This window comes from Garra rufa, chromosome 18 (assembly GCF_049309525.1).
Source record: "Garra rufa chromosome 18, GarRuf1.0, whole genome shotgun sequence".
NCBI lineage: Eukaryota > Metazoa > Chordata > Actinopteri > Cypriniformes > Cyprinidae > Garra > Garra rufa.
Window position 1 is genome coordinate 22,214,686 of NC_133378.1, and position 27,372 is coordinate 22,242,057.

General features: G+C 37.2%; 1 protein-coding gene across 2 annotated transcripts; it reads right to left on the minus strand.

The window, feature by feature from the left end:
- spsb1 (splA/ryanodine receptor domain and SOCS box containing 1) lies at positions 1–27,372 on the minus strand. 2 transcript variants are annotated; one of them, XM_073823273.1, is made up of 3 exons: positions 27,235–27,372; positions 9,314–10,196; positions 1–1,586 (listed from the first exon to the last, which is right to left on the minus strand). In XM_073823273.1, exons 2-3 carry the CDS (start codon positions 10,005–10,007, stop codon positions 1,459–1,461), a joined length of 822 nt encoding a protein of 273 aa, XP_073679374.1. In that variant the 5' UTR covers positions 10,008–10,196; positions 27,235–27,372; the 3' UTR covers positions 1–1,458. The 2 variants fall into 2 exon arrangements, with proteins under 2 accessions (XP_073679374.1, XP_073679375.1); XM_073823274.1 differs by having other exon boundaries at positions 27,218–27,353.

Genomic DNA, 27,372 nt, shown 5'->3' on the forward strand with positions numbered 1-27,372 from the left:
TCAATTATAATAAACTTTATTAGATAGTTATCAATATTATCTACATCACTGAATACAAAGAATGGTGGTCTGCAGGCAGAAAGGGTTTAAAAACAGGGAACCATACTATCCCCCTTCATGCTTAGCAAAATGGCTGCCAAACATGAACTACATTTACACATCTAAAAGACTAGAATGGGGGAAAAAAAAAAATCTGGAAAACAAATGACAATAATCGGCAATCTTACCTTCTCTGCATCAAGACTTTAAAAGAACAGAGCAAATAAACAACATTCGCCTGAGTGTCACTTTTGACATGGTTATCTCATAGACAAGGCACCACACAGCAGTGTCACTATTCCATCCCTGCTTTTCTCAAATCATCCACAGGTTAAAAAAAACAGTCCTCAAGAATAAAACAGGCAAACATTATTCATAGGATATGGGTGTTCACAGGATTTTAGGGGCCATTACAGAAAGCACGCTATACAACCTCTTATTGATTAATGTATGCTACATAGTTTCACAGTGATGCAATATTTAATTTAATATAAAAAGGACTTCAAATCATGGCTTTCTTTTAATATACCAGTATCACGAGCCAGGCACTTCAGATATTGCAGTGTGAACAGAGACGAGGGACTCGTTGAGTGATAAAAAAAAAGCTAGCGTAACACACTAGCTGTGGTTGTTTCCATGAATGCTAGCCTCTCAACTCCCCCCCTCACAGACACAGACGTCAAAGACTTTTTCCAGGCCAGACGGTCAGACTTACAGCTAAAAGCAGGCTATTTTTATCCTGCCAAGAATGAGCAGGGGAAGACATCGCCTTCCCTTGAGAGTGTTGTCAACTAGCTAACCTGCTAACCGCTGCCACAGATCCGAAGTTGACTCAGCTACTTTATTATACGGACTGCAAGGGGAAAGACAATTGAAAAACATAAAATGCCTATGAACATAAAAACAAGCTGGTTGTTAAGCCTAAAGGTCTTGAGAAGGTAATGTAATTTGCATTGCCCGCAAAGAGTCGCTATACGGACCCTCAAGTTAATGACATGATACAAGAAAGCTTAAGGTATGCCAACATCTCATTTAAAAAAAAAAAAAAAGGAATAAAAAAAAAATGATAAAAAGGAAAAGGCCTTGACAAACAGCTTAAGTTTCACTAAGCCATGATTAGAGAGAAGGGTTCTTGTTTTCATATCTGCCATTAGATTCCAGCGAAAGCCTTCAGGTGGATTTCCAGTATATGAGTGAGGCAACAAGAGACAACGCCACACTTGATCCTGAAAGCATCAAGCGTGATACATCCTCAGTCTGACGTGCAAAAATATTGTTGGTACCATACCCAGTGACCGAGAACGGCACCGAAACCAAAGCGAAGATGTAATGAAACAGGCTTGCCAGAAAGATGATTAATCCCAGAGAGTAACAGAGGCGGACGCTATGCCTTGAATGGTAGTAAAGGCACTACTGTCATCATTGGTAGAGCAAGTAGTTCTTAAGGGAAGCAGGTAAGGGCAGTCCATGGATTTCACTCAGTCGCTCTCTTCCCAACGCGACCCGCACTGAGCGCCTACAGAGGTCCATTAACGGCAGAGGTTCAGCTACATGGAAGAAAGAGAGACAGAAATTCATTAGCAATGATCACTCAAAAATATTAAGCAAACTTTAGATACCCTTATTTACACACAAAACCAACATGGTACAGCACAAGCACAAGACCTTGCGCAAATGTTAGGAATGCCCAGCGTCTGTAGATGTGGATTGATCGTTCTTAATGGGGATAAGGAAATGGAGAATCAAATGTTCTTGATTTACACATAAGAGGGTTACAAGAAAAACATACAAGTTTCAAAACAAACCCGCAGTTTAAAATATGAATTTTCCTTTTCTAACATTCTAAATGTAAACATTTGAAATCTAGAGAAACAGGACATCACAATTTTCCCTGTCATTGTATGGGGGTGGTCTGAAAAATGGATTTGTCTGATAGCTACGGCTGTTAGGTTGACCTTTTTTGGTGCAAGCTTTACAAAGTAACCTCGAGGAACAGCATTTAAAGACCATCAAGCCAGTGATTAAACTCAACTTCACACCGATTCTGTTGGCAGCATTAAAATGTCACCTATATTATGATTTTTTTTTTTATACACAAAACAATCAAACATTGTTCTCTTTACTGGATTACTGGAGCAGTCCATTCAAAATCCACACAGTAAAAGTCTAATGCAATAAAATTTCAAATGGAACATAGGCTATTTAGACTTGTATGGCTTTATATAACAAATTGTGCCTCTTACTGAAATATATAGTAGAAAACCCATGAAAGATTTACATTCTTCAAAAAAATACAAATCCATGTCGGACTATGGGAGCCTCCATTATTTCAGTGAGCTACTGGCGCTACCCATTGCCATATTTACCACAACACAACTCTGAATAAGCAACATGGAAAATAAAATACTGATACGATGCCACATTGGGTGGCTTTTGGTTTTAATTTTCAGTCAAAGGGCAACAAGAGTGATTTAAGTTTTCACTGCTTTTCCTGTGAAAAGACGACAGGGTTCGCACAAGGTGCTTAAAGTACTTGAATTTGACTTTTTGCAATGCCTTTAAAAACTAGCCTGACAAGCCAGACCCACAAATGTAGGGTCTGGGTACTCTCCATAGACGGGGCTCAACCGGAGGGGTGGGATAAACGGTTGTCTTTCAAATTCCCTCTCCACGCAATAGGATAGCGCTACAACCAATCAGAGCAAAGAAGAAGGTGACGTAGTCAGAGCGACGGAAAAGAGAGTTCCTTGCATGTGTGTTGTGGAAAACTTTGATGAAGAGATGTGATAGATTAGCCTGGAAAAAAAATCCAGACCCTAATCTATTAAGATTATAGTTCACCCAAAAATGAAAATTTGATGTTTATCTGCCTACCCCCAGGACATCCAAGATGTTGGTGACTTTGTTTCCTCAGCAGAACACAAACGAAGATTTTTTACGAAAACCGGTGCAGTCTGCCAGCCATATCATGGCAGTAGATGGGCACCAAACCTTTAAAAGTAAACAAAAACATGCATAGACAAATCCAAATTACACCTTGTGACGATCGGTTTTTGTGAGAAACTGAACAGTATTTATCTCATTTTTTTTACCTTTGATACACAGCCACGTCCATCTCTCCTGAGCACGAGCTCATCATCCGGCTCGTGACATGTGAACGCGCTCTGGTGTAGTATAAGCAAACACCGGAAGTGATCTGTCGCATATATACGCACACAACACTCATTGTTTACAAAGTGCACAGAGATTGTGGGTATAGCGGCTATTCAAAATGGTAATTACTTGCACTTATCCTGATTGTTCAAACCGATTTAATGCTAAAAGATTACGTTTGCTTGTGCAAACTCATCCGGGACTTTTCACCGATTTCCCCTTACGGCGTTTGCGTACACTACACCAGAGCGCGTTCAGATGTCACAAGCCGGATGATGAGCTCGTGCTCAGGACAGATGGACGTGGCTGTGTATCAAAGGTTAAAAAAATGACAAATACTGTTCAGTTTCTCACAAAAACCGATCGTTTCGTGTCTTAGGACATCAATGTATCGTCACGAGCCGCAGGGTGTAATGAGGATTTGTTTGTGCACGTTTTTGTTTACTTTTAAAGGTTTGGTGCCCATCCATGTCAATTATATGGCTGGCAGACTGCACCGGTTTTCGTTAAAAATCTTTGTTTGTGTTTTTCTGAGGAAACGAAGTCACCTACATCTTGGATGCCCTGGGGGTAAGCAGATAAACATCAAATTTCCATTTTTGGGTGAACTATCCATTTAAGTCCAAGTTGTGTAGCCTCTTTTAACTGGTCTTCCATTCACGAGTTCGCCCTTACATCTAATCTGCTTGAGCGAGTATTAAGCATATTTTGGCATGCTGTCCGGGGGAAGGGTTCCGGGCCGGAATACAGGCCGGAACCAGAGAACTCCCCCTGCTAGTGTAGGATCGAAACAGATTAGAAGTGGGGAGTAGGGGTGGAGGAGGGATGCCAAGAAACTATCGCTGGATGGAGGTAAGACGGCTGGTAATATATAGAGGATGCGCTGATTGAATGATTGGTTAAACAGGTTGCACCTGTGCCGAATGGGTTGATTATCTGATCGTGCTCCTCCTGAACCTTGTTTAATCAAACATCATTAAGCGCTATCAGCGGTGAAACAACAAATCACAAACGGGTTGTGGCAGAGTCCCATGCGTTTTCACACCAGCGGAGCTAGCTGGTAGATCAAACTTTTGCCATATCCGGTTGGCAAAACTCCAAATACATCCTTCTTTTGTAAGAACGACCTCAGTGCAGTTTCTTGTTCTTTTCTCAGAGAAAAGCTTAACTTCAAGTCGTTCAGAGTGGCGGCCGAGTCAGAGTGGATTCGAAAGAAAGTTGTTCGGTAGCAGCAGCCATCGCTCTCTCACGCGTAATTAACGGAACCAGAGAATGTCTGACGGAATTTATGGTTGCAGGTCAGTCGCCGTCATCATGTTAAGCCCGCCCACCGACTCGTGATTTCCCCGGTCGATTTTGGATTTTTAGAAATCAAGTGAACGGAGAGTTTGCCTTGGAAGCAAATGTAATTTGCTGCCGCTAGGGGCGCGTCTAGATTCTAGGCTATTTAAAAACAGCAATATTTTGCAAGCAGCCATTTATCAAATAAGGATTTCATATTGACAATAAGCACATATCTTTTCACCCAAAATTCATGCAACTCAAAAAGTCAAGTGATCATGTGGGTTCGTGAATCATTCTTTTTATATCGGCACTTCGGAGTGATTTCACAAATCTTTTGTCAAACAAACCATTAAAGCAGTACAGTTACAACAAGAAACAAAGAAAGTAAGTTTATCATAGTAAGTGTATATAGTATTTTTATTTATCCATTTCTCTTTTTTTAGAATTTAAAATATAGACAATGTTCGATATATGAGATCTCCGATTGAAGTACTTAAAGTCCTTGAAAGTTCTGGAATTTCATTTTACTGTATCTGTACAAACCTGATGAATAAAACTTCCAAAAGACCTGGGTCTTTGTTCTCTCCACTTAAGGCCAGATTGAGACTTTTAGTAGAACACAGCTACTGAAAATGCTTACAAACTGCAGAGACAAGAAACGCTAGATGCCATCCTGGCAGAATGTAAACATGCCAATGCTTGTCATAACGCCACAGCCACTGAAGGAGCTACTTTGTCAGTAGCTATGGTCACGGTGTCAGTATTTTATTTTACAAGTTGTGTATTGCAAGTTGTGTTGCAGTAAAAATAGCAACAGTAGCACCAAAATTTAAGTTAGGTAAATCTTTCATGGGTTTTCTACTAGATATCTACTAGACATCAATTACGATATATTAAGCCATACAAGTTTTAATGCCTAGGGTTTCTTTTAAGAGAGTTCCACATGTAATGCTTGTTTCATAGGCCAAAATGATAGATCAAGACGGATAAATTCAGGCTAGAAAACGACTAAATAGATTTTATTCATTTAAGCATACCAAGATGCTCAGGAAGCATTATAAAATAGCTTCAATAGAATCCAATTCATGACCCCTTTAAGAGCAGGTGTGTGGCAATACAACATTACGATATATAGGCACTGTGGATGTTGGAACAATTGTTTTCTAAAAGTCCACAAGGCCAAAATTTCTTCAAAGTTGAAGAAATATTCATTCATGTATGATATTTATGACCCTTTGGTCACAAAACTGACAAAAGCAATTCATCAGCTGATGCGGAGCGAATAAAGACTGCTGAATTTTGCTTTTACAATTACCAAGAGAAGAAACAGTGTCCAAAAAAAAAAAAAAAGAAAAAAAAAAAAAAAAAAAAAGGAAATCATACAGTGTGCACCTGGCTCAAAGTATTACAAGTTTCCCCAAAGGTCCCCTTTAGTCCAGCCATATAACAACCCCAAATACTTCAGACTTCTGAATGGTTTCCATATAGCACCACCTGCTCGGACGTTGAGATTACTTCATAAAACACACACTTTTGCAAATGAGACATTGGGGAAAGCAAAGAGAGTGATGTAAGGGATAAATAACAGTACAATTATACCTCTGTTGACCGAGAGCATGACGAGGACTGCATTAAAGGCACTGACACAAGACAGAGACAAAAGGAAGCCAAGGCCTTGCAGTCAGAGACTGAGTAATTCTCTGGCTACTCTCTTACACACAGAAGGGATGAGAATTCTCCAAAAATGGGAACACCTGTGTCCTGATGCATTACTGCAGCAATACTTCCCAAGTCAAGTCAAACCTTCATTAAATGTTTCTAAACATGGCACACTCAGGAAAGACATTTAAAAAGTCATTCCATCACCCGACGGCATGCAAAACATCAAGGTGATAAACCACATATTCCATTGGACAGGGCATCATTAGTAGCCCGGAGACTGTTTCCACTGAGACTAAGGTGGGTTACAGCTGTCCCCAAGAAGCCCAGACATGAGTAAGTCTGGCCCTCACCTGCATCCTTTCATTATATGACCACAAAATGATAACACCACAAGAATGTCCTCCAGAACTGAGTCATTACAGCATGCAAGGTTGAGGAAGTGAGTCAGATTGGAGAAACTACATGCAAAAACAGCAGACATCTTTACGTAATCTTGAGAAGGCGCAATTTGAGGGAAGACATTTCACACTAGTATGACAGAGTAATATTAAAACCCTTAACCTCATCTACTCTCAAGGAATTAAACTGTGGTTGGAACATGCACTATATTTAACCAGTATGTTTTTTTTAAACATTCATCAGGGTTAGCTTCTGTGTCAGCCATATCAGCCATCTAGAGCAAAAGGTATTATCAAACTATAATATTAAAGGACCCCGCAATTATGACGACTGCCACTGCATGGGACCTTTCCTAAAATATAAAGGCAGCTATACACGTGTCAAACTTTGTACTATTCAAAAATATTGTGTGATAAAGACATGTTCCCAAAACTTAAATACTTGGCTTTGACTTTAATCCACTCTCAAAGAGAATTAATATTGTCTGGAACAATTTACATCAAATTTTATTTTCGTTTTTTTTTCCTCAATGCTGTAAAATTTACACAAGTCAGTTTTTTTATAATAAAGTTAAAATTACATAGTCTTTAGTTACTAAAGATTTTTCTTGGTGACTAGTAGTTTATTTTAAAGCCTTAGTCGACTATTAGTCGCACATTTAATAAACCATATAAATCATAATAATGAGCCTTTAATTGCCTAGATATAATACCAGCATATATAATAATTATGAATGTGTCAGGGAAAAAACAGGAAACTGCATTAACGTTTTATTAAATTTATTGAAACTAGTGCTTTGTTTTTCTCTTAAGAGATAAAGTCAGCGACCCTGACGCATGTTTCATACGGATTACATAAATTTAAATAGAAAACAAATATTCTCAATTTAAGTGGACATTTCACTCTACTGATATTTTTCATGTCTGTAAGACAAGTATACACAGAGTTTCGGGCTCAAGTTCACAGAGACCAAGATGGCAGAAAGCGCATCCTGTTTGCTTTTTTTGTGACAAAAGCCAAAGTTTCGTTGTTATTCTAAGTGCACACAAATAAACGTAATGTCTTTACAGATTCTAAAGATGTATAACTTTTATCTTTATGACCAAAAATGACAGCATTTTAAGAGCACTTGAACAGCACACATTTTTCTAGGTGAACACTGGATTAAGCGGCCATGTAAAGTTACGTATGTAAGCTACTACATACATCAACCTGAAATATGGCTTTTCATCTGAAAGATGTTTGGATGTCCTACCCGATACACTATATTACCACATAGACCATTATATGTCAGCCACGGACTGCGTGACTTTGCCACTTCCTGTGGAACCTTTTTTTGTGACTAAGCAACTTAAAAATAAATAAATAATTGTCGACCAAGCCTCTTCTTGTCGACTAACGGACTATTAGGGGGCAGCCCTAGATTTCAGTAAGTTGTACTCTTTTAACATACTTTTAAATGGTCATGTTTACTTTGTGCTAAAACTGGTTAAAGTGGAGATAATCAGTTCATGTGTGCTTCTCTTGACAGCGATCTGTCACTCCACATTAAATCTGAGACTTAACATTAGAAATAAAGCACATTGTGATTTATTGGACAGGAGACATGCTACAAATGTTCCTTTCATCATCTAAAAACAGGCTAGACTAATAGATTCTTGCGATTTAAAGGAACAGTTTGCTTCCTGAACAAAAATTGACAAATTTACTCACCTGTCTTTCTTTCTTCAGTTGATAAGAAATTGTTTCTTGAGGAAACAAACATTTCAGCATTTTTCTCCATACCCCCATAGCAAAACGATCAGTCATTTTCTAAACAAATTGACAATTTCTATACTTTTTAAACTCAAACGCTCATCTTGTCCAGGTCAGCGTGAACTCGTTTTTTCTGTTTCGAGACAGTTAGGGTATGTCCAAAAACTACCATCTCGTTTTCTTTCCCCAACTTCAAAAGCATTCTACAATTGCTGCAGAAGTACCATCCCAGTGTTCACAAAATTAACATACAAACGTCAAACGCCCTTTACCAAAAAAATAAATACATAAATAATACAAGGTAAAACAGTGATGTAGGACGAATTTGAAGTTGAAGAAAAAGAGATGGGAGTTTTTCAACACACCCTAATTGTATTGACCCCGGACTGCACAGACGTCGCAGAGAAGAGACAAGACAAGCATTTGAGGTTAAAAAGTATATAAATTGTCAATTTGTTTCAAAATAACCCATTGTTTCGCTAGATAAGATCCTTCTTCCTCGGCTGGGATCACTTACAGCCTTTTGAAGCTTCATTTAAACTGCATTTTGGAAGTTTAGACTTGGGGGCAGAATACATATCCAATATACGGAGAGAAATCCTGAAATGTTTTCCTCAAAAATAACTATTTCTTTTTGGCTGAAAAAAGACAGACATGAACATCTTAGTTTCATTTTTTTTTACCCAGTCCTAATACATATCAGGAAGAAAGACTGTTTAAATGTTCCACAGGTAACGGTGAAATCTCATCGAGACGTAATAAGGAAAGAGCAGAGCAAAGCGGCCAGTTTAATGATTAGCTTCCAGGACGTGTGTGAGATAATGAATGATGTCATGGTCTTTATCAGGTAAATGGAGCTGGCTACACATAATTAATGGATAAGAAACAAAGCCTCCCAAAGACACACTAGCTCCAGCCACTTTCAATGTTTAACAAATGACAGCGCCAAACTTGTTATTCAAGAGACGACTGGAGCCATGCACAAAAACATAGATAACAGACAGGGGAATTAATTACTTACGATCAAGTCCATTGATGTACCGGATTCGGATTTCACAGTGTCCCCACACAGCACTCACTACAGGGTATAGCTTCTTTCCTTTGAGTCCTCTGAAAGCAACCCCTAAATATTGTCCGTCGACGATAAAACTTAAAGTCCCCTCATCCATGTCCAGGACCACCAAAAACGAGTCTGGGACAATAAAGGTTTCATCAGGCTCAAGAAAAGCAGGATATGTCCTACTGGGCTGGTTCTTGCCGTCGTGATAGAGTTTGTTACGTCCCAGGTCCCAGCCCCAGGACTCGTTATTGTTTCCTACAAGTGCAGTGTATCCTACAGAATGCAGCGGGGCTTCACCCGTCGCCACCCCAACAACCGCATGGGTGCCCCGCTGACGCATGGCCCAGCTGATCTCCCACACATGTAGTCCTCGCGTGTATCCCACTCGGCCCCGGATAGCATCTGTACTCTGCGCTACAGGGTGCCGGTGAAATATGAGTTTATTGTCCTCTTTAACAAAGATGTTTAACGACCGGTCATCATTGTTCCACGAGTGCTGAACTTGGACTTCCTGTGAGGCTGATGGCATGTCTAACAACATATCTAGGCGGGAGGGCTTGGTGTAGTCCAGGGCCTGCAGCTCTAGCTTGAGAGGCCGAAACGCCGGGTCCCGCATGTCCACAGTCTTTATGCCTCCCGGAACCTTCTGCCCCATGCTCTGGGTGGTCTTATTAGCAGCTTACTCCCCCTCTTGTCACAAAATGAAGCAGATAACAGAGAAAGAAGGCAGTCAGGGTCCACTCCTTCACCTATGCCCCTCCGCCAATAAGGAGGCTAAGGCCGCTATTTTTATGCCAGTGGTTGCTGGGAAACCAGGTCAAAAGCAGCTGCTAGTTAAGCTCACCTGGGAAGATTAAAAGGAGGGGGGGAAACAAGAGGCACACAGTTAAAATTACATGGGGAAAAAAAATGCTTTTACAGTTGCCTTTTCCCATAACATCATAATAATAATAAATAAAGTTGACTTTGACAATAATAATAATAATAAATAAATCTCAGTTACTACTACTTGTTTATTACAAGTGTATTATAAATAACCTGAATTACTAATCATTGAGTTTTAGGTTTGTACTAAATGAATACCATTACTTCAATATTTGACTTATGTTATTAATAACCTTATTACTACTCTTAAATTTTATATATAAATACATATAAAATTTATATAATACACATTAGAAAGATACATAAAGTATTAAAAATAGATTTTAATATAACCGTATATTACATAGTATCAATACTATTCATTATAATGTATTGTTTCTAATGTGTGTATATATAAAATGTATTTATATAAAATTAGAAGTAGTGATAAGATTAACATACATTAAAATGCAAGTTAAATGTTGCAGTAATAACTAATATTATTATTCAGGTGGTGGTGGTAGTAGTAGTAGTAGTAGTAGTAGTGCACACCTTAATATTAACTTGTATTTTAATGTTAGTTATTAATATTCTTAACTACTAACTTCTTAATATTCTTTACTACAAACTTTATATATAACACATAAGATATATACACAAAAACACAATGAATAATTTTAATACTATAAATGCAATGTACAATTATTAAAATAGTATAACACGTTTTTTAATTTGCTATAACAAATGAACTACCACAAAAAGGTTATCTGAATAACTAAATTGTGAGTACTATATAAATTACCATTATTACTACACCAATATTTAACTTGCATTTAATTTTGTATTAATTTCTATATAAAATTATATACACAAGAACACCACAATGAATAGTATTAATACTATGTAATACACAATTTTATTTTAATCTGACACACACCTTCATATATTTTTTAATTTGATGAATGGCTAATGAACTACAATTGTAATAATAATAATAATAATAATAATAATAATCTGAAAAAACAAAGTGTAATAATTACTAGGGATGCACCGATCCGACTTTTCCAGTCCCGATACCGATACCTGGGCTTTGTAGATCTGTCGATACCGATCCGATACCATTGTTGAATTAATAATAAACTGCATAACTTCCACATTATACCTTCCTTCCACCATGTAGAAGAAACTAAAGGCACCAAACTTTCCTAACTAAGACAAAACAGATGTAATGTATTGAATAGGGCTGGTCCAAATACCATTTTTTGAGCTTTGAATCTTTGGTAGTAATCAATACCGAATATTCAAAGTTCGGAGGGAGGGGCTAAACATATTCTTCTCTCTAATAAAGGCAGGAATCTCTGTGTGTCTGTCTGTTTGCATTTTTATTATCTTTTGTTTATTTTTATTATTTTTTATTTATTATTGCATTTATCTATATGTCGAGAACAGTTCATTCAATCGATTTTTGCTGTGGACCCAAAGGAGTGCAGTGTTGCATTTTGGTGCAATATGGACACATAACACGTTCAGAATTAATAAATTGTAATAGAATATTTCAAGTTGGAAGCGGCGCGTCTCATGCAGCTTACATGCTTCGAGAACGGACACTGCGCTAGAGATACAAAACACACAGGTCTGTTAAGAGCAATACTTTTAATAAGGTAGCCTAACATTTTAACTAACAAATCACTCCCAAATCAGAAATTAGCAGCACAGTAATTACTGACACCGTAAAGGGTATTTAAATAAAAGAATAATGAAAAAAATGGCGCGATATATATATATATATATTTTATTTATCCATTATATATAACGTTTGTGTATATAGGCCTATATATAAAATACATATGTTATTTTGAAACCCAAAATAAATGAGGCTCAAACATTAACAAATGTACGTGTTTATTTGAGCACTTCCGTCAGTGAACAAGCAGCCTACAAAACGCTAAAATAAATCAAATAAATACATTTAAATATGAAACTAGCCTAAATAAGAATGTTAAATAGGCCATTCAACAAACATTCGTTGCAAAAATTCCTAAAACCTCACCTGGACCTTGTCCGACAGCTCATCAGAATTACTAGCCCGAGTCCGACTGAAACCGGTCTTTTTTCCCTTTCACTTCCCCATTACACAGCTGCTGTTTTTAATAGCAAAGTGATTACTTTTATTTTCGGTTATTTAGGTTATAAAGTTAATTTAGAAATATATTTGGAACACTTTATTTGTTATATTCAAGTTTTTTTTTTTTTTTTTTTTTTTTTAAAGTAACGACCAATTGCGGCCAGCGGCAGAGAGAACAATTTAGCCTTCTCAAGTCATCACGATTTAAATTAAAATCCATAGATATAAAAAACTTAAAGCATATCACAATATTAGTTTAATCGTTTAACCTAGATAAATGTGTGCTATTAGGCTATTTATTCTTTATATATTTGTTCATTATTGGTTTACTTTACCACTTCGACTTGCATGTTCCGGTTTTGCGCAGCAGAGCTGCCTGCCCTGCTCTCTATTTTTGTTCGAAATGCCTTTGTTCTGAGATGGTGATAAACTTTAAATCTAACATTGTGATATTGATGTTTGTTTTATATCTGTGGATTGTATTGTAGACTAGTCAAGTGTTTATTTGATATATAGGTTAAATTGAGTAAACTCGCTGTGGACCACATACCGCTTGGATATCGATGTCACTTAAAAATACTAAAACTTACATTTAAAAAACAAACAAAAAAAACTCCAAACATTTCTCTAAATTATTTTGCTGAAAATAACGAAACGAAAAAACATCAACTTTCTATTAAATACAAATCTGGTCTATTTTAATGGCTGTAACAGTATAAGCTGTTTGGCGGAAAAAAAAGACGGACTTCAGGTCGGACTCGGGCCAAAATTTTTTGATAAGCTGTCGGACAAGGGCCGGGCTACAGCCTGTGCATCTCGGGCCAGGGCCGGGCTAGGGCTTCGTTTTAAGGCCCGTGCAGGGCTCTACAGTCACTGGCTGCGATGGAGGAAGAAAAAAAAAAAAAAAAGAAAAAAAAAAAAAGGGGGGGGGGGGGGGGAAACTGGATCGGCCCGTGGATCTATTCATTTTTCCGATCCCCGATCCAGCTATTTTTTCAGTATCGGGGCCGATATCCGATCCTAATATCGGATCGGTGCACCCCTAATAATTACCATTATTATTACTACAATATTTAACTTTTTAATGGACGTTATTAATAGTGATGCTCCGATTGATCGGCCACCGATCGTGATCGGCCGATATTGACTAAAAATAGCTTGATCGGCGAACCCCAAAAGCGCCGATCACTTGACCTAAATTACTCGCGCGACTTTTTCACACGTCCATGCACAGGTAAACAACAGCAGAATGGAGCTTACCAGTGGCAACATGAGTACTAAATTCCTTATTCGTTTTGTAAGGGTGGTCTTGTTATTGGGCATGTGACTAAGTTGTGTGTGTACAGAGCGCTGACTGTAGTTTTGGCGGAGAAGTATACTTTCGGTTTCATTCTCTGCTTTCGTCAGTGAGTGGTAAATGTGCGTGCTTGAATGTAAATGCATGTTTCTTTCTAAACCCATCATATTGCAATAATGTTACCGCTGTATGTCTGATTGTTGTCATCAGTTCATGTTGTAGTTCAGTCCATACAGAATGAGGAGAAACTGTGCCTGTGTAATTCACGTGCGTATGTTTAGCGCCATTTTATCGCATCGTAATTCTAATGACCGCATATAGATGTTACTGAGATGAACGTTTATGTTTTCTATATACAGACGGATTCTGATATATCGTATTTCATTCAGCCTAAACCACATTTTACTACCTTTATCCTAATGACTGTTCAATGCTGGATAATATAATCTTACATCATCTTAAAAAGCAGCTACAAATAACAAGCAAAGAACATTTACATTATCAAAGAACTTCACTAACTACTGTAGTCTAGTGCGAGGAGCACTTTAAAAAACACTCCCGTTATAATCAGTTTATCTATGTACCCTGTATGATGAATAAATCTCTTACCCATGCGGCGCGTTAAGGCGACGTGGCCACTCTATGCTTGCGTTTATTTGACGGCAAGTTTCTGAAGCATCCTAGAACCGACTCTCTGCACTGCATCGCTAAAGTTAGGCACCTTTTTGACGGATAATAATAATCGTCTTGCTATCGTCAAAGCCTTCAGCAACTGGCGATATCTCTAACTATTGTCGATACACGATCCTGTCATCTACAACCCTAACTTGGTGGTTCTTCAGTATCTTGACTGTAGCCTATTTCTACAGTTTTTTTTTCAATATAGTTAGAGTTAGTTTCATTTCTACAAATGGTGCAAACTGCTAGATTATAGATAAAAGATGCCCATTCCCTTGCCATTCGTATTTAATTCAGCCTAAACCACATTTTACTACCTTTGTCCTAATGACTGTGCAATACAGTGTGTGTGTGTGTGTGTGTGTGCGCGCGTGTGTGTGTGTGTGTGTACCTGGTATTCATCACGTTGTGGGGACCAAATGTCCCGACAATGATAGTAATACCAGTAGATTTTGACCTTGTGGGGACCTTTCTTAGGTCCCCATGAGGAAACAGGCTTATAAATCATGCACAATGCGTTTTTTTGAGGAAGTAAAAGTGTGCACAATCTCCTGTGAGGGCTAGGTTTAGGTGTAGGGCCATAGAAAATACGGTTTGTACAGTATGAAAACCATTATGCCTATGGAATGTCCCCATAAAACATGTAAACCCAACGTGTGTGTGTGTGTGTGTGTGTGTGTGTGTGTGTGTGTGTGTTTTTGTTCACTTCTCACTGCTGTGTGCGCACACTTGGATGGGTTAAATGCAGAGGGCCAATTTAGAGTATGGGTCTCCATACTTGACAATACGTCACAACTTTCACTTTCACTCTGTGACCGGCAGTGATCGGCAGATCATGATCTTAGTGATCGGTAATCGGCCCCAAAAATGCTGATCGGAGCATCTCTAGTTATTAATATTCTTATTACTAATACTAATTTTATATACAAATACATATAAAATGTATATAATACATATTTAAAAAAAAACAATAAATGAATAGTATTACTGTAAATGTAATATACAATAATATCTATTCGACACATTTAAATAAATAATTTAATTAATAAGCTAAGCACAACAACCAAACAAATAAACAACCCGTTACATGCTCTCGATACATGCTAACAGACAAAATAGATTGACAATAGAAGTGTTATACAAGTAAAACAGTCTTGAACTAAAGTTAAACACTTTGTACGATTTCACTTTCATTTTTCAGAGAAATCCCCTTCATTATCTTGATTCGGTCCATGCTTCAGAATCAGAACACAAACACAAATAAAAATCTACACTCCTCTACAAACTGACAGACAACAGTGGACTGTTAATAGCACAGCAACTGCATTATTCTGTCAGTCACATGCTCAATGCCTCAGTTTTGTGCATTACAATACGGTTTATTGGTCCAAGGCCCTTTTCAGAGTCCCATTACATCACATGACAAAGCAGAGGAGAAATAAACCTCCAGCTTTACCACAACCAACCCGCTCCCGTTGACTGCTTCACACAATGCCCTTTAAAAATAGGAAACAAGGGAGGGAAAAAGACAGGCCATTTCCTCTTTTAAGCTCGTCTAGTCTGAAGATAACAGGAAGAGCAATAAAAAGTCTGTCTTCAAGAATATGGAGCCAAACTGTTTTCGGCGAAAACCGCAAATTCAGGCCAGCAATATTCCACCAGACAGGGTCAGTGGCAAAAGAGACTAGGAGGAGGAGGAAAATAATCATTAGACATGCTTTGAGACTAGACATACCAGTGCAGTGTGTGAAATCCCCACCCGATGTCCTGGTTTCTAACGCAGTTCCTGCCCTCCTAAATTACATCACATTTAAATCTGATATTCAACAATTAGGCCAGTCTGCTACAAAACAACTGCAAAAACCAGCTTCGCAAATTTAGTTTCGGACAGAAGTCATATGTTCTTCCCGTACAGTACATAAAACTGCTATTCGAAAAACAGCGTTTCATAATGAGCCGCTGAAGGGCCCCAAGGGTAATTGAATTGTAGACAAGAGTTCATTGAGGAGCATCTTAGCCCTTTCTCCGATACAAGTAAACAACCTTTTAAATGGGTCACGCCTCTCGACGCTGGCCTACCCAAGGCAGAGCAACACCAAGAAGTGGGTGGCAAGTTTGTGAATGCCAAACAATACAGTCTTCAATGGCTGTCCAACCTTTAGAAAGTAGGAAACATGTTAATTTGCACACTCTCTATGCAGGGAGCAATTAAGGTCCATGGCAAAGCACCAACACACACAGACAACGGCCTTTTACAGATCTGTTAGAACCCGATGGCCATTTTAAAAGATATCACATTATTGCATGATATTCAGGGGTGAGGTGATGTCATCCAGCAGGATTGTCTCCAGTCTTTGCATGGTTTTGACTGAGACTGCCTGGCATGTGACAGGGACACAGTTTTTGGTTTTTTATTATTTTTAGTGTTTATGAGCAGGGGCTTTGCAGGTGGTTTGCCCACTCTGTATAGAGCTGATTGAAATGCGGATGGGGGTTCTGGGGGATTTGTTGGGCCTGGAACAGTGCTGGCTTTTGTCTTGACCACATTTTATACTTATGCAAAACTGGGCTTCCCTAGACCATTTCTGCTCCTGTAAAACCTGTGATCGGCCGAAATACCAACCTTGCACCTACTTGGATGCAAATCTGTACTTCTGACTTGAAATTTCCCTATGGGCCACTCATAACTAGCCTCGGTTAAAATGAATAAGTAGAAAGGGGAGTGCATCACATGTTTGCATTATGTAAAGCAGGTCAGCCTACAAGTAGCTGCACAAACGTCTACCATGGTTAAAAAGCCTTTAAGCATTTAAATCTGTGTTTACTAAGATCCTTCTATTATCGATTGAAATCCACAATAATATTTAAAATATCAGTAAGCATACTATATGTAAAATCATCATTTATTGGGTACTTTCATTTGGGACGTGGCTGTCCTGAATCCTAACCCCCAAATTTAAACTTTCAACAAAAAAAAAAAAAATTATATATAATTGGAAAATATATATATATATAAAAAAGTTATTTTTTCCCCATTGTTGTTTTTAAAAGGATCTTGATTCTTTTAAAAAAGTGAAGTTAAAAATATATACACATTTAATATTTTTATAAATTATTAAACTACGTTTAAAAAAAAAAAATTGCCTCACATTTCTCATGTTACTACTGAATACAGTTTGTTTCAGTCTATTTAATGACTTATTTTAACTACATCCCTACATTTATAATCAGGAAATATTCCTGTGTCTCCTTTTCTCATAGCTACAAGAAGATAGGTCTCGTTTTGAGAAATGTTCAAAAATCTAACTGCAACTTTAAGGAACGTCAATATTGTCTGCCTTTTTTTTTTTAGGACATTTAGTTTTTATATGTATTAATAACAAACCACTGTTCAGAACTGTGCTAGCTAAATAAACAATTTTAGTACTGTTATGTATTTTAGTATGTATCAGTAGTGCTTTAGTATGCAAGTTAAAATTCTGTAATGTGATTGCTACCAAAGCATTACCGTTACTACCAAAATAAAGTATACGGAATTAATAACCAAGACGTTGTGACAGTTTTTGGTTCAATGCATATTTAAACTAATGAATCCTTAAATTTGAAAGGAGTATGATCAACTTTCGGCCTTTTACAAAGAAAATGTGGACTCAAAATGCAACAAATCTCAAATTACACTTGAAATTGTTAAATGTAATTGATTTACCAAGGGGAGGGGAAAAAAGAAAAAAAAAAAGACTTAATTGGTCAATATAACCCTTCTAATTAAGTTATTACTGTGTTTCAGTAGTGACAAATTTGGGGAGAGGAGAGGACACATTTTCCAATACTCTGTGCAGTTAATTCTCATATTGTATTTTCATATTTACTGGACATCTGTACCTTAGATATTATGAAATTCATACATACAATTTCTTTGGAAAAGTTTCCAACTGTGACGTTGGACCAATTCTGTAAAATGGCCCATGTTGCAAAATGTGACACGCTTACAATGGCAATGTATTTGGCATGTATTTTGAATACTTTTTCAAGATGAGGGATGCCACTCTGTAACAGGGACATAATCTTCAACAGGTTTTAATCATGAAACTGAGGCATCTGGCAGGCAGCTGTGAGTGAGGGGCAAAGCAGGACTGAGAAAGATGACGACAAATCATGGTGTCAACCCAAATGTCACACAGATGCTCTATTCAGACAGTGGGCAGACGGGGTGAAAAATGGCAGACAAACGGCACTTTAACACTGCTTGATTAAAGAAACTGCAAAGACCGCTTACCTGAGAGACTAACTAACCCCTAAAAGATAACTCCCTAGAAAACCCTGGATCACATAACCAGTCATAAGGGTAAATTTTTTTTTTTTTTTACATTGATGTATGGATTGTTAGGATAGGACAATATCTGGTTAAGATATAACTACTTGAAAATCTGGAATCTGATGGTGCAAAAAAAAAAAAAAAAAAATTCTAAATACTGAGAAAATCGCCTTTAAAGTTGTCTTAATAAAGTTCTTAGTAATGCTTTGATAATTGATAGTAGGAAATTTACAAAATACCTTCATGGAATATGATCTTTACTTAATATCCTAATGATTTAAAATAATAATTTTGACCTATATAATGTATCGTTGGCTATTGCAACAAATATACCCGTGCTACTTGTTTTTGTGGACCACGGTCACATATTTAAAAACAAATCATTCAAGGTATCCTCACATTAATTTTTTTTTCTGTTTTTTCACATTTTAAAAGGAGTCCAAACGCTATATCTGAAAGGGCATATAGGAGCATGAAAGGGGCATAAAGAAGTTACAGCTGCATAAATAATTTTACAAAATGGTTTTAAGTATAAAACAATGCTGGAGCATAGACAGCGGGTCACACATTGTTCATGACATACAAAAAGCTGTTGTGCTCACAAGGAACTGGGTTCGAATCGGGTCTTGTCCCGAATCCAGTATCTCCCCCTCCACTTTCCTGCCAACTTTCCCATTAAAAAAAAAAGGCAATAATACAATAAATTTTAGTATTTTATCTTTTACAAAATTGAGTCATAAAGGACTAGCTCACTTCTAAATACTGATAATTCTCCCATGTCATCCAAGATGTTCAGGTCTTTCTTTTTCCAGTTGAAAAAAAAAAAATAGTTTGAGGAAACCATTCTAGGATTTTTCTCCATATAGTGGAAATTCAAGGTCCAAATTGCAGTTTCAATGCAGCTTCATGTAATGTGTGAGGTCGAGCTAGAGCAACATGAGCATTTGTGGTTAAAAAGTATTTAACTTGTAACTAGGGATGCTCATTTCGGTTAATTTTCCTGACCGACAACCGCTGCTCGTTATCCGAACATTAACCGTTAACTGATAAAATTAGAATAATAATAATAATTTAAAATAAAAATAGAATGCACGAGTATCTGTGATGATACATTAAAAATACAAGCAAATGTTTTATTTTAACGTGCAAACAGCAGCATACAGAGTAACAACAAAAGCTGTATTGACATATACTTAAATTATCGCGCATCAGCAGCGGTTCTGAGAACAGAGAAAATCTGAATGAAAAAAAAAAAAGAATAATATAAATAGGCCTACACTAAATATGTATAAATTAAATAACTACCTAATTAAGATGACAAAACTAAAACACACTGAATCCTTTTATGCGCTTTGAAGAACTGTACCGGTCTTATTCTTCTCGTCGGACATAAAAATATATAGCAGGCCAGCCAATACCTCAGTGTGCCTAGTTTTTAACATGTCCACATGCTGTACGGATAGGCAGGACCGCTGCCTGTTAACTTTTAGATCCGCGAAAAAAACACCATCACAAAAACCCTTTCAAATTGCGGTTCGGGACTTCCATCCACTGTCATATGCGTGTGGAGAAGCGCGTGTTTTACAGCGTTCAGCAATAGCCAATCACAGACATGTATGTTGATTTGATTATCACTGTGGCCAATCAGAGGAGGCTATGTTACAATCCACTCACCAACCAAAGTGCCGGTTTCAGTTTTGCTGACTTCTACACTTTCGCGAACTCTCTTATTAAAACAAAGTGTTGGCATTATATAAATAAGAGATTAATTGTGCAGTCTAAAGGTTATTTTATTACTTTTTAATAACTTTATGAGATTGCGATGAACTACTCTAGGATGAGTGATAGCTTTCCAGTGATTGTAACGGGAGCGCCTATTGCGCACTTTCTAGACTATAATTCATTCAGAATTTGAATACATTCACTCACGGATTCACTCTCTGATAACCCAATAACGCCACTTGTCATTAAGTTGCATATACTACATCAGTTTACTAAGTAAAGGTGAAGCGAAATATGTCTGTACAGCCACACTGCACGTGTCGACATGCGCGCGTGAGTAAACAGATAACTTACAAATAGCATTATTTCTTTCACCATGCAGCAAACGTAAAAAAAAGAAAAAAAAAAAAAAAGGAAAAAGAATAGAAAAAAACCCTTTTAAACCGTTTAACTGATAGTAATAATCGGTTAAAATTGTTACTGTCGGTTAACGGTTAAACGGTCAATATGAGCATCCCTACTTGTAACTTTTTTTTTTTTAGAAAATGACTAATTGTTTCTCTAGATAAGACTCTTATTTCTATGCTGGGATTGTGTACAGCCCTTTGAAGCTGCACTGAAAGTGCAAATTGGACCTTAAAACCCATTGGCGACCATTAAAGGCCACTATATGGGGAAAATTTCTTAAACTTAATTTCTGTTCGACTGAAGACAGACATGAACATCTTGGATGACATGGGAATTATCAGGAAATTTATTCTGGAAGTGAACTAATCCTTTAACATATAGGCCCGGTTTCACAGACAGGGCTTAGACTAAACCAGGATTAGGCCATAGTTCAATTAGGACATTTAAGTCATTTTTATAAACATGCTTGGAAAAAAAACATTACAGGTGTGCATCTTGAGACAAAACAAAGGCACTGATATATTTTAAGATCAATCAGTGCAATTTTGTTTCAGTTGAAACAGCTCAGACTTACATTTTAGTCTAGGACTAGGCTTAAGCCTTGTCTGTGAAACCGGGGGTACATGAATCTTCTATACTAATTGTGGGCTAAATTGCACATTAGCTAATTTGTAAACACATAGGGTTAAATTGCTAACACTCATGTTCATAATTACACAAGCTCTCTAAATGCCGTTGCAAACCTGTTTTTTTTTTTTTTTTTTTTGAAAAGCAGAGATTAAGGCATCTCAGGTTTTATGTGCCTTTCCTCAAACTTATTCTCACTCTTGCTCATGCTTTGTCTTGTTGGTTAAGTCAATAAACCAACAAGACAAAGCATGAGCAACAGTGAGAATAAGCTTGGGGAAAAGCACATAAGGCCTGACTTATATTGAAAGAGATAAGGGCGTCTTTATATTGACACTCCCTTCATGAACTCGGACTCACCCTGGATTAAAGCAATCATATTGTTCAGTTGTCTAACAGGGTTCTGTGGGGCTGACAGCTGACAATGCAGCAGTTATGAGAGAACAGGAGCGCTCTAAAACAGCGCGCACCCACTAGACAAGTTCAACAGCTCTAGGCAGAGCCATAGCAGGTGCCATCATGATAGTGCAGGACCGTTTCATGCTCTAACAGAAGACAACACCCCTACAAAAATATATACCATACTGCAATCTGATAGGAATCTTCTGAACGTTGCTAAATCGAACAAACACACTCCTGTAGTCAAAACAGGCCTATGTGGAGATCAAAATTGGGTGATGCAGTTTCTGCCATGATGATGGTAGGGGAAGCCTCCTGTTTCTGACAGCCGTGTTCCCCACCTAAAATCCAAGTCTATATTTTGGAAATGAGTCATGTAAACTTAGAAAGAGTGAGTATTATATGACAACATAAATATGGTTCATATGTTTAGATTTTAAGAACACAGCAACCTTAAAGAGGCAGTTCACAAAAATGAAAACTCATTTACTCAAACTCATGTCTCAGTGTAAACCTGTATGACTTTCTTCTGCAGAACACAAAAGTGACCTTGGACCACAAAACCAGTCGTAAGTCGCACAGGTATATTTGTAGCAATAGCCAATACACTGCACGGGTTGATTTTTCTTTTATGCCAAAAATCATTAGGATATCAAGTAAAGATCATGTTCCATGAAAATATTTTGTAAATTTCCTACGGTAAATCTCAACTTAATTTTTGATTAGTAATATGCATTGCGAAGAACTTCATTTGGACAACTTTAAAGGTGATTTTCTCAATATTTTGATTGCACCCTCATATTGAAGATTTTCTAATAGTTATATTTTAGCCAATTTTTGTCAAATACATCAAGGGAAAACCTCAATTCAGCGTTCAGATGCCGAATTTAAATTGACCCTTATGACTGGTTTTGTGGTTTAGGGTCAGAAATTATATCTAAAAAGAAAAAAGAAATCCACGCAGTTCAAGTCAAAGAAGACCAGTGTTGTTCTGGTCCCCATTGACTTCCATTGGATGGACAAACAACTGTAGCAAAATACTAAACATTTGTGTTCTATAGAGGAAGTTTGGATACAGAGCGTGTCCATCAAACTGGATAAACTCACATTACAGGTAAAAGGTGATTGACGTAAAGAAGTAACTTGATTTCATGCAAGTATGGGGAAATACTGTATATGAAACTGAGCCAGGAAGCGAGAAGAAACTGAGACATCACAAACGCAAATTAAAAAAAAAAAAAAAAAAAAAAAAAAAAGTTTAATCACTACGTTATCTGTCAAATACCACTTCCTCAGACAGACACACTCATCATGAGCAGACATGACCGGCTGCTAAAATCCCAACACACGAAACACTCACCCTCAACTGCACCAGATATCAGATATGAAACTATACTTCAACCGAGCAGAACTAAAAATAGATTTAGTGCAGCTCAGCATTCCTTAGTTTACAGTAACGGCTGCATGTCAAGACTCGCTGTATTGTTAGCCTAATGAGTTATTTTACCAAATTAGTGAAGTTACATAAGCGAATTAAACGCTCAGTGTAACCAAACCAATAGAACAACAGATCATACAGTTCACAAAGTACCCCAATGATCTCCATTTATCACACTGGGAGCTTAAGGTTGCAACAAAGTAACAAAAGTTATTCAAACAGCCTCAATCATCCTTAAAACTAAAGGACTTGAAGTTCACACCAAACGATGAATTACTCAGCTGAACTAAAACTGTGCCCCTCACCACACAGAAAGAGTCCAGAGGGACATTATAGGAAACCTGGGCCACTAAAAGACAAACACCAATGAAGGTTAAGCAACAAACATCAGGGCAGCTGCAGTGACACAGACAGACTTGTGTAACTCTAGGCCTAATCTCAACAAACACAGCAATCGATTCACCTTTGAGGGTATCAGGTCAAATCAAGTGTCTAAGACCAGTGTCTATAACTCTACTGAGAGCACTGTCAACCTTTCTGAAGTCTGAAAGAACAGTGATAATGTTCTGACAGACTTAATTCGTGACTGAAATTGTGAAATACTTCATGCACAGGGCAAAAACGACTTCAGAGCTTTAGATTAGAAATGCAACTTTGAGCAGAAGAGACTTACGCTAACAGACAAAAACATTAAATCTTACCGATCCTAAACTTTTGAACAGTAGTGTATATTATAGATTAGTTATTAGTTATATAGTTATTTTTAGAACAATTCTTTTTGAGTTCTACCTGAAAGTCATGTGTGTTAAAGAAAGCGTCATCAACCGGCCATATTGGTGGCACTGAACGTAATGAAACTTGCATATTTTGCTGATTATTGCTGCTGGAAATGGTCAATTATTGTCATGTTTTGGGCTGTACTAATCATTCAGACAGGGAAAACATTGAGTACTATAGGCTGCCAAAATTTACAACAAATTAAGGAGAAGAGTGCAAAAAAAAAAAAAAAAACTGTCTGAGGAACAAAAGGTGTTTAAGGTTGGCCAAACTTAACCAGGGCCAAAATCTTGACGACATTCAGGTTTGTTCTTATTTCCTTTCAGGTAGGTGAAATATTAGGCTAACATCATAATTAATACTGCTTGTACATATCTTTACCACCTATTAAATTTGGTTAGTCAAAACATTGTGCCCTTTCTTCCTTATTAAGTCCAACTCTATATGATTTAGCAGCTTCAACACGTTTTTTTTCCGTGGTTTAGACAGCATAAATTAGCAAAACAACATTCAGTAGAACATTAACCATGCAATCCATGCTCTATACACTAACCTGAAGAACCTATAATGTATCAAAAGAACTTTATAACCTTGAAAAGAACCATATGACAACCCAAGAACAGTATATACACACACAAACAACGAGTCACCATGTATACCACGAACCACATAAGAACCTTTAGTTTTAATTTCATCTCTTAACGCTTAAAAATCCAGGCCAGTTCTTGTTATCATTAGCCCAACCCAGACAAGCAGTCCTAGTGAATGGGAAGGAGAGCAAATCACAGTTTAATGCATCACAACATTTGCACTGCTGTAATCCAGGCCAGTTCAGTAGGATGACCTCTACAGCAAAAACATTACAGGAGTTACCTGTTACAGGACTACAAACCTCTGTGTGCAGTCGGGAGCATTTAGTACAGACATAGTTAACTCCCTCCTGAGACGAGAAAATCAGGCCTACTGCTCTTGCAAACACAAAAGCAAGATTAATCTGCCTTGAATACATCAACCACGGAGTAATCTGATATTAAATAGATCAAACACAGCTGATGTCTCTGCAGGTCGTCTCAAAACCCATTGACGAGAAACCTCTTGCAAAACCTTACCATGAACCACAGTTTCCGCCAAAGTGCTTGCTAAACTAAAGTTCAAGTTGCAACAATAAAACTGTGGTAACTTCATATTTATGATAGTGACGTCACATATGACAAAATATATGACAGAGACAAAGCCTCAGGGTGACAGGAAGACCTTTGTATCTTTAAATAAACAAGATATTGTTTAAGTTACTTAAAAAAAAAAAAAAAAAAAAAAAAAGCTACCAGTCAAAAGTTTCTGAATAGTAGGATTATGTTTTTAAAGAATTCTCTTCTGCTCACCAAGCCTGCATTTATTTGATCCAAAATACAGCAAAACAGTAATATTGTTAAATGTTTTTACTATTTAAAATAACTGCTTTCTATTTGAATATATTTTAAAACATTTTATTCCTGTGATCAAAGGTCAATTTTCAGCATCATTACTCCAGTCTTCAGTGTCACATGATCCTTCAGAAAATCATTTTAATATGTTGATTTTATTATTATTAAAAAATGGTTAAACAGTCAAGAACTTTTTTTCAGGATTTCACTTTTTTTTTTTTGCAAGGGTGAAAAATTATAGAAACTAACACTTATTTAGCAAGGATGCTTTAAATTAATCAAAAGTGATGATAAATACAATTATAACATTACAAAAGGTTTCTATTTCAGAACTTTCTTCTTCTGAGCTTTCTAATCAAAGAACTCTGAAAAAAAATCTACTGTTTTCAACAAGTGGCAAATCAGAATATTACAATGATTTCTGAAGGATCATGTGACTGGAGTGATGAAGCTAAAAATTCAACTTTGAAATCAAAGGAATAAATTACATTTTGAAATATTCAAATAGATTAAAAAAAAAATAGTAGCTTTTGCTGTACTTTGGATCAAATAAATGCAGGCTTGGTGAGCAGAAAAGACTTCTTTTAAAAAAAAAAAAATTAAAAATAAAATACTCCGTTCAAAAACTTTTAACTGGTAGTGTACATTCAGACAAAAACCTGACCAGTTAATTTCTACTTCGCCAATGAAAACATTTCCAAAAGAAGCCAAAGCATTAAGCCTTTCCCATTACCAAGCAGCAAAAATTAAAGACCGGTCTGGAACACTTTGACTGGAGCGGGACAAGAGAATGTCCTTTTCCCTCAAAGCGTTCTGTACTCACTCCGCTCTATTTCACTCCAGGTTTTTAAGTTTCCCACTCCCCGGTGTGCGAAACCAGCCTGGAGAGATCTGGCGCGAGTGAAAACAAAGCTGATTTTCAAAGGCCCACTCCCTGCTGCAGGTAAATACACGTGACTCCACCTAATTTACACAAGAACAAACCGACTAAAAAAATAATAATAAAATAACGCCCTATTCCATCCAGGTACATCACACAATCTCAAGTGCTGCTATACTAATTATTAGCACTATTAGAACGGGCCTATGTGTGTATACAACGTTAGTTAGTATATACAAATCATAAATTAACGATGACTTTCGCTTATCTTCATTTAGCACCCAAGGACAGATAGGTTAACACAAATGCCTCCACACCAAATTTCTAGGACTTTAAAACCTTAAACCGAAAGTAAAGCCTCTCCAACATTGTCTGGCCCGAACATCTTTACTGGCATTGAGTACAACGTAACTAGAAAGAGCTACAAGCTCAACTCTCTTGTAAATGCACTAAACTAATTACTGCATTGAGCTTCGCCAGTGACTAGTAATGCGACTACCTGGCCTTTCACAGAGAGGTTAAATGTGACCAACGAACAAAATAATCAGAAACATAAATCTCCTGATGGTGCCAAACTTAACTAGGGTTAGGAAACTATTAAATATAGGTGTACGAGACATCTTTGTTGGTTTAAAAATCAATTTCAGACTCATTACAAACGCAGGAAGTTGTTGTTGTTTAGTGCATACTAATTTATTATTTACACAGACGCATTAGGAAACGTGCCACAATCTAGTGCGTTTATATCGCATTTCCCGTTTAAGTTAGTAACTTCGGCTTCAGCTTGTTGAATGAGCACATCGACTGGATGTTTGCAGTCGAAAAGCTTAGAAAAACGCGAGTGCATGTGAACACACCGCAAAGACAAAAGACAGGCAAATGTGTTAAACCGTAATTATTTAAGACCGTACCTGCAACTCATACATACCGGGAAAATAAACCATAGGCGAAGGAGTGGATCGAGTATGTTCCTTTCAGTCGGTATTCCCGTACAAATCCATGACTATATCTCCTCTCTGTGTCTTTTTAGCATAGGCTTGTATTGGGTGAAATGATGGCTGCTAAC